The 8673-nt window shown below is 40.2% G+C and overlaps 1 protein-coding gene across 1 annotated transcript in view; it reads right to left on the bottom strand.

Annotated features, from left to right (window-relative positions):
* Positions 1-363: 363 nt before the first annotated feature.
* eve1 (even-skipped-like1) overlaps positions 364-8673 on the bottom strand; it is an 11764-nt gene continuing 3454 nt past the window's right edge. The window contains 3 exon segments of the mRNA XM_035654980.1: positions 364-846; positions 5007-5218; positions 5221-5242. Of these exon segments, the coding sequence (XP_035510873.1) occupies positions 364-846; positions 5007-5218; positions 5221-5242 (717 nt within the window).

The raw sequence follows: 8673 nt of genomic DNA, 5'->3' as shown, positions 1-8673 counted from the left end.
TCTTCAGGCTGGCCCTGTGCTCCAAATGAATTTGGCAGGTTGGCACAGACAAAATGTTTGGCATGCAACAAGGTTTGTAATAATTGTCTTCCAAAACACTGCAAAACTTTGTCATGTAATAAACATTTGTCATGTGATTGGTATTGTTTTAGATAGACCCTTTGTACTGTGTGTTTTCACTTCCTGTTTTGAGGGGAAGTCTTGTCTGTTAATCAGAGTTATACAGTATAGTGAAACTCTTTAGCGTATTGGCTTTGTGACTTTGCAAGCGCCACCATGTAGATCACAGTAAGTATACAGCTATTTGCTTGCAGCAGCTTATTTGACAGCAGTTTGACAGCTTTGAAGATTGTCCATCTGGTGTTACACCATCTCTTCCCTCCGCTCCAGACCAGCAGGCTGGATGCTAGCTTTGGGACTACGGGGCTGGTTCAGTCCCAGTGCCTCCCCTCTGGCTTTAAGCAGTTGTTCTGGTCCCCAGTGCAGGCACAGGGGGCAGGGGCATGAGGCGGGATGGTGCATGATGCTGGTGGAGGGGTAGAGGGCTGCTGTGGTTGGAGGCAGCCCCCCTGGTCTGTTGTGGTAGTGGGAGAGGCGGAGGGCATCCAGGGTCCTCATGGGCGCGCTGTAGCGACTGTGAGCTGAGGATGGCGAAGAGAGAGCCAGGGGGTAGTGGTGGTGAAGGGGGAGGTGCGGGAGGTGGGGAGAGATGAAAGGGTACGGCAAGGCGGAGGAAGGAGAGGCGCGGCCCATCAGCAGCGCCCCCAGTGGGTCGACGAGAGGGTGAGGCCACGGCAAGGAGTGTCTCTGCCGTTTGTCCTTCATCCTCCTGTTCTGGAACCACACCTGGAAAGAGGGAAGTAGGGAAGGAACGAAGGAGGAAGGAAGGAGGGAAGGAACAAAGGAGCAGGATTAGGAAAGAATGAAGATACAAAGGCGCCAAAGTTGATGGCCTGCTCAGCAATAGCAGTCAGCAGTTCAGACATACCTTTACTGTTCACCAGTAGGGGAAATTTAATAATTTAGTTGCAGCAGCAATAGTGGCTGTGACATGAACCAAATATTTTTAGATTCAGATTTACACTATCTGATGTCCATTACCAATACGTCAGTATATCCACTCACAAACCCTAACCCTAAAATGCTCCTTATAACTACAAAACTTGCCTGAGAATCATCATGTTTTTAAGTTTTTTTCACATTAAAAGTAATCCAGTGATAGTTGTGTATCCATTCTATCCAAATTATGGGAACTGTATAGTTCTAAAACTTAAAGCACGATTATACAACAAAATCTAAAAATTATTTTTGGGGGTTGCAGTTGTCTCCATTTTGTCTGAGGGGGGCCAACAGTGTCAGAGATTTTGAAAACCCCTAGTGCAGCGTGACACAATGTATCAGGGAGGATGGATTGGTGTGCTAAGTGTTAGACTAACTCTAGCTTCAAGTTTCCTACCATTTCCTTTCAACGTGATATCAATCTTTCCACAAAACTATCCAGATAGTTTTAGATGACTAACATTTATAAAATATTAACAATGGTGGCAGATCTGATCATGACTATATGAATCACATTTGAAATTGTAGTTCCTTTTTGAAGGCACTGACATATGAGCAATTAGTATTTCGTAATTAAGCCAAGAGATAAACAGTTACATTTACATTGATAATAATACATTTAGCAGTAAGATATTGTCATGTCTTTATTCTGAGTAATTCTAACTCTAACTTCCACAAGACTGTGGACTTATTGACCAGACTGTGCGCTAACAGGCTGGTTGTTATGTTATATTTTTTTAATATTATATTTTTTATATTATTAAGATTCAAATATACTGAGTGAGATTTAGACCATTTATTTGTTGAAAATTGTGATATGAGTAAATTAAGACCAATAAAACAGTCACAATGTTGGAAATTTGATCAATTTGGTTCATTATCAAAATCCATTCTCAGTGGATGTGCACTGGTGGCTTCAGGACCAGGACTGACTTCCAGACTATTCGTGATGTAGGGTAGGCCCCGCCCCTTAAAATCAGGGAACACAGAGAAACTTTCCACTTCCAGCAGATGAGTGTGAAAACATCCTTCTACTGTCAAACTCTGCACATACAGCATTCTGCACAGTGAAGATCAAACAGCGCACTGTAGGAACAAGACATATTTTTGAATGGAGGGGGACTTTAAATATTTGAATTGCATGCTCTCCAGATTACATACCATGTTTCATTTCATTTTCTCTAGTTAACTCCTGCTTTTCTCTGCTGCAGCACTTACTTCTTAAAGCTTTAAAGTAGAGACGGACCAGTTGCCTGTGTGTTTGTCTGTGCAGTCCTCAACTATTTTACCAGCTCATAGAATCTCCCGGAAGGCTGTGCTTCTAAAACGTCAGGTGGCAGCGTTTACAAGGCCTCGCCTCGCATTCCTGCTCTTTCATAAAAGACCCTCCAGTAGCTGGCAAAAAGGTGGGCGCATTTACTGCGTATTAAAGCGGCTGCACTGGGCCAGTGGGCCTCTGCGTCAAATGTTAGACACTGCTAAACCTGTCACTACTCAATCTGACATGTTGATTGAAATGACAAGTAAGAGGAGAGATGATGAAAACCTCACATTAATGGGAAATGTTGTTGTTTGGGTGAGTAGCTGTCTCAGAATTTTTGCTTCTTGTTCTGACCTGCTTGGCTTTATTTTTTGGGCTGTGTCTAAGACAAGAGACATAAAGCCTGTAAATCAGTGAAGGAATTAGGCGAGGATTGTTCTGAGACCTAGATGAGAATCGATATCGCTGAAGTGTGGTAGGTATGGAGCTGGAGGGCAATTAGCTTAGCTTAGCATAAAGACTGGAAGCAGGGGTGAACAGCTAGCTTCTCTCTGTCCAAAGCTCCAAAATATACCTACACCTCTGAAACTCAATGCTAACGTTGAATATTGTTTATTTAATCCAGACAGAAATATAAAAATGATCCTTTATGTTTTTAGCCAGAGATTCTTCACTGAAGTTCCAGCACACAACTTCCTCAAAAAAACACAACTTATATGAGAAACCAGATACAACATGTTAAAGAAATTGACATGCATTATTTACTTTTTGCAACAAGTTAGATGAGGCCATAAATACCACTCTCATATCTGCACAGTAGAGGTGTAGCTGGAGCCAGCAGCCGGTTAGCTTAGCTTAGCACAAAGACTGGCTCTGTCCAAAAGAAACGAAATCTGTCCACCAACACCTCAGGCTCTCAGCTCTCAAGCTCACTAATAAATATTTTACTTGTTTTCTTTGCTTAATCTGTATAAAAACGACAATTTGCTGTTTTACAGGACAGTTTTCTAGCCGGGACCACTTGTCAAGAAAATAGAAAAGACTCAAGAGCTTTTTCTTAAACCCTATGTCTCTCTGGTTTGTGGGCTCCTTCCACCTTTGTCTCCAAACTGGATGTCAGTTTTTAATAGAAATTTTACCTGGACAACAATATGGAAAATGACTCGACACCATGCACATGGACAGTCCAACCTTTCATTGCATCACCACAGCTACACCCACTTAAGGTGCTCATTATTTTCAACGTGAATGTGACGGCCATTGGCAGCGGCAAGAAGCAGGACAGTTGCCGCTCTTGTGAATGTGTGTTTCATTTGCTGCTGCTGTTGGAATTTACAGGAACTAGAGATGGAAACGATACAGGAGCTGGTTTTACTGGTAGGCTTGTTGGAGCTACCTGGATTATACACCTCTTCACCAGCAGAGAACACACAGATCAATGATGAAGATCAGCATTGCAGCATCGTCTACAGTCAAAGTCAAAGTTTGAGTGTCCCGTCTAGGACATTAACCAACATTTATTATACTAGTTAGCAAAACTTATGTCATGTCATTTAATCTTTTCCTGTATTTTAAGGTCCCCCTCCACTCAGAAATCAGTTGTTCCTACAGTGTGCTGTTTGATCTTCCCTGTGCAGAATGCTGTATGTGCAGATTTGACACTAAAGGATGTTTTACATTCATCTAGACTGAAAGTTGAACAATTTCTCTGTGCCCGCTGAGATCTGATTTTTAGGGCGGCGGCCTACAGCATGATTTGTTAATCACACAAATATTATAGGAAGTCAGTTCCTGGTCCACATATGCAACTGTACAGTGTGAAGGTAGAAAATGTGAAAAAGCACCACCAGTGCCACACTACCACTGAGAATGGATTTAACAGTGAGTCAGGAGACATCTTGTGTCCAGCAGGAAAACTTTAAAAATGAACAACATTCCTAATGTGGAAATTATACTTTTTCTTTGCAAGAAAAAAAAAAAAAATCAGACACACGTTATTGTTCTAAACTAAAAATGTTGTTTAAGCTACAACCTGCTCTATTGAGACGTTTGATGAAACTTGTGGGGACCCTTGGCCCAAAAATTAGCTGCTAGATATCCTCAGTTTTTCTTTTCAGCCAAGAACCCCTTACAATATAAAGAATATACCAGGACTGTCTTGTGCGCCTTAATTAGAATAATTTGATGTAGCCTATTTTTTTACACTGATATAGTCTCATGCGAAAGAACAGCAAAAGAGAAATGTATATGAAAAAGATTTTAGACATATATTAAAAATATTTGCACCATTTCAACACAGAATACCCATGATGCATGCTTGACGGGAGTGAAGATGCTCAGAGTTGTAGATTTGTCAGATTAGAACATAATAAATGAACTATTTTAGATTTAAAAAATTCAATATTTGTCCTTTAACTATGAAGTTTTTTGTGAAAAGGATTTAATGTATACATATATTTAGGTCTATATCTGACACAGACCCACTTTAATCAGCCGATTAGGGGGTCAATAGGGGCCCCAATAGTTCCTCCCACTCTCTGTGCAGGAGTATACTGTTGTTGATGTACTGTGTGTGGTCAGATGCAAACTTCTCCATAAGATCCATTCATAAATATGATTTTGCCCTCATAATATAATGTCACCGGCCCTCCAGCCCTCTGTCTGCAGTGCTGGTTAACCACAGTACCTTTATCGTTGTCTCCGGTAGGTTGAGCGCCGTGGCCAGCTCGCAGCGCCGAGGTCTGGACACGTAGCTCTCCTTGCCGTACTCCTGCTCCAACCGGGACAGCTGCTCGCGCGTGAACGCTGTCCGGTGCCGCCGGCTCTGGTCGAGCAGGGCGCTGCGCGGGCACGGCTCCGTCTGCTCCTCTCCGCCGGGACCGTGCATGACGGCCGGCACCGGAGTCTGTCTGCCCTCTGACACTGAAAGGACGCATATGGAGGGAGCTTAGACACGTGGGGCAGTTCTCCATAAGGCCTCATATAAAGTTCTGTAAGCTGTATGACTATTATAAACACATTATAAATGCAGTATTGACACAAAGTTGATCAAGTTCAAATGTCTACAGGCCTAAAGATTGAGCCTTTACTTCTTAAGCCAAATGTTGCCTTTCAACAGCTCAAACTTAGCATTGTTCTGTTGTTACTTTTCCTGATTTGTTGAGAATTGCTTGTATTTTGTACCGATGACATGTTTGATATATTACAGTAAAAGACTCATCATCCGTGTTCGCAGTCTCAGAGACTCCAGCTGTGGTTAAATCCAATAGATTTTCCTAATATCTGTGACTGGTGTTGACATAAATCCCCAAATTCCCAAAAAGGTTATGAAGACTTTTATAACAGTTTGTACATAGGCGCTCTAACAAGGATTTGTGACATATTGTGGGCAACATTACTATTTTTAATTTTTTTTTAATTTTTTTTACCTGTGAGTAACTTTGTGTCAAATGAAAATAACATATATATTTGTTCATGTATGTATTCATGTATATGGTTATAACTAATAAAACATGAAATCGTTCTGTATTTTCTGTATTAATAATGATTTATTTCTATATTTTGTCACCTTCATAAACTGTGGCACAGAGAGGAGTTAGGGTACTACTTCACTACTCTTCTACATAATGGGGTTTAATGAGGACAGAAAAAAAGAAAAAAGCACTTAAGTGAAAAATGTAGTTGATTTTGAAGTTCTTATTTACACATACAGCAGTGGGGAAGCAATGCGGAAGTAAAGCCAATGTCACAAAACACAAGGGTTAATCATATGGACATTTTGTATTTAGGCCAGTGTATTTACTTTTTATGATAAGAAAATAAAATTGTCTGTAAGATAAACGCAAACAGTGATCTCAGATGTTATTTCTGCTTCTGTTTGTTAACTTTTGGGCAGCACTTGACAAAAGAAGCAAGAAATAAGTTAATCCTCGGGTCTCAGTGATAAACAAAGTTTGCTCTAGAGCCTCCTTTTACATTTACTTACGCATCAGGCTGTTTCTGTGTAAATCCCCTCCTTTGTGTTTCTTTTTCTCGGCAGTCGAATATCCCTCCACTGCAAGCTGCTCCGCTCCGCTTCAGAAAGGCCGGGGAAGATGCTGCAGTCTGATAAAAACTTCTCTCCTTGTCATTCTCTCTCTCTCATACACACACACACACACACACAGTTCATCCAGGTCTGCTCAGACAGTCAGGGGCAAGATGAGGTGTTTTTGTCCCAACACCACCCCCTACTCCTCCTCCTCCTCCTCCACTACTGTCTCTGTGTTCCCCGGGGCTGCTGTCCTCTCCTCCTCTGCCTCTATCACAGACGCTCCAGACGGGCCGTGGTGTGTGCGCGTCGGCCCGGCGCGGCGCCGCGGCCCGGAGAGGTGTTAAAGGTGTTTAGGGATAAAGCCTTTGGTCTCCGTCTCGGCCTTTGTACTTTTGTTATGGAGAATTAAAGACGCGCAGGCAGAGACAGCAGCCAGACCCTCATTGTTCTCCGCCGTTTGATCTTTGGAAGTAAATCATTGCAGGCCTAATGGCTCCAAATTGGCCGAAGTGGAGCACGGTGGAGGGGAATTATTAATTAAGATAATATTATGGATATAGTTGTCGGTATTATGGTAAATACGCATTTTCATTAATTTATGTTTCATATAAACCAAGGTTATTAAAATAAGTTTCTTATTTCATTCTCAATATTTTTGGTCCATTTTGAATATCCTATTTTATTGATCATGTTCTGTATCACTGTATACGAATATTATGGGTTCATATTATATATTTTCGCGCATTTTTGAAACCTATTCATCTTAAAACATTAATTTAAAAATATATATTAAAAATAAATGTTGTATATAAATGAAGTAGGCTAAAGTATAGAGTATTATATTTTCAAATAAATCTTTTAGAACCCTTGCAATAAAACAATATCGGTTTGGATGATTTCACCCGGTGATTTGAAGAAATATTCTCTTTCTGTGTTGATCGGGCGTGTAAATAATAAGCAGTTATGACAATAACTCGACTCGACAGAGCAGATTAATTGAGCTTTATATAATAACAGTGCAGTGTCAATCAAAACGCGATCCTTTAAGTGTATAGCCTCGCCTCTGGTGTAGAAGCTGACCCTTGAACCTGTGTTTTGGAGCTTATTATGGCTATAATCTGCTGCTGATTGTTAATCCAGCGGCCAGATGATGATAAAGAGGACAGGCGGAGGACAGAGACAGACAGACGCCAGGTAGGGTGGAGTCACTACTACATGCAGGAAATTTATCATTATAAAAAAACACTCAGGTGCTATAAAAGAATCACATACAGCCATTTGCGAGCTGTCATCAATGATATTTCTAATGTTTGAAGAGTTACACACTGCTCCTCTCTAGCTTTTTAAATAGTTTGCTCTGTTGTTTTATGACTACTTATGTGTGGTTTCCTTGGAAACCTATTTTAACCTTAATGTTGACATTACTTCTTTACTGTTTGGAGTCCTACACACCCCACTGCTGCAGATATATTAATAAATATTAATCAGAATATTTTTTTTTTGTCAAAAAAACATTTTTTACTTTCATCTCAGCTTATTTAAACCCAATGTGTAGAGAAGTAATTCTTCCTTTCAACATAAACTGGGCAGCATGTTTAAAGGTGACAAAATGTGACCAATTATGAAATAAATAAATAATAAAATATAAATATGGAATTATCATTATCAAAGAAATGTATATTACTCTAGAGTCAGTTAGAGCCCAGAAAGGTAGCGCTCCTTGTTATTTAAAGCCTAAAATAATTCAAGATAACCTTATTTTGGATTTGGTAGGAGTACTGTTGAGTAATAAGTCAGCACCAATATATTGCAGATGAAAATTCCTTGTATTTAATGATATTTTACAGCTGAAGTTTCTGAGACCCCAAACCAAAGCAATGAGTCATTTTCTACAGCTGACTTTGAAACATCAGCTTAAAATCATGATTAAAAAACAATTATCATAAAATCAGAAACATTATGAAGTGTCAACATGATAAAACAATGTTAATGTTTTTGTACAGTTTCCAATAAGCAGCAGAATGATGATTAAAGTGTTAGTATTTAGTGGCATCTAGCGGTGTAGTTGCAGATTGCAATTCCCTTGATTCACCCTCCCTTCCCTTTGTAGAAACTACAGTGACCATGACATGCATGAACAATGCAAACAGCCCTATCTACAGCTGGTATTTGGTTTGCCCATTCTGGGTTACTGTAGAAACATTGGCAGTTCAACATGGCGGACTTCATGGAAGGTGAACTGCAGCATTTGTAAATAAAAACAGCTCATTCAAAGGTAACAAAAAGACAACAATTTTTATATTCAGCTGATTAAACACTA

The sequence above is a fragment of the Morone saxatilis genome, unplaced genomic scaffold (assembly GCF_004916995.1).
Source record: "Morone saxatilis isolate NCDOM2014 unplaced genomic scaffold, NCSU_SB_2.0 Contig14, whole genome shotgun sequence".
Classification (NCBI taxonomy): Eukaryota; Metazoa; Chordata; class Actinopteri; family Moronidae; genus Morone; species Morone saxatilis.
This window is presented reverse-complemented; position numbering and strand designations above follow the sequence as displayed.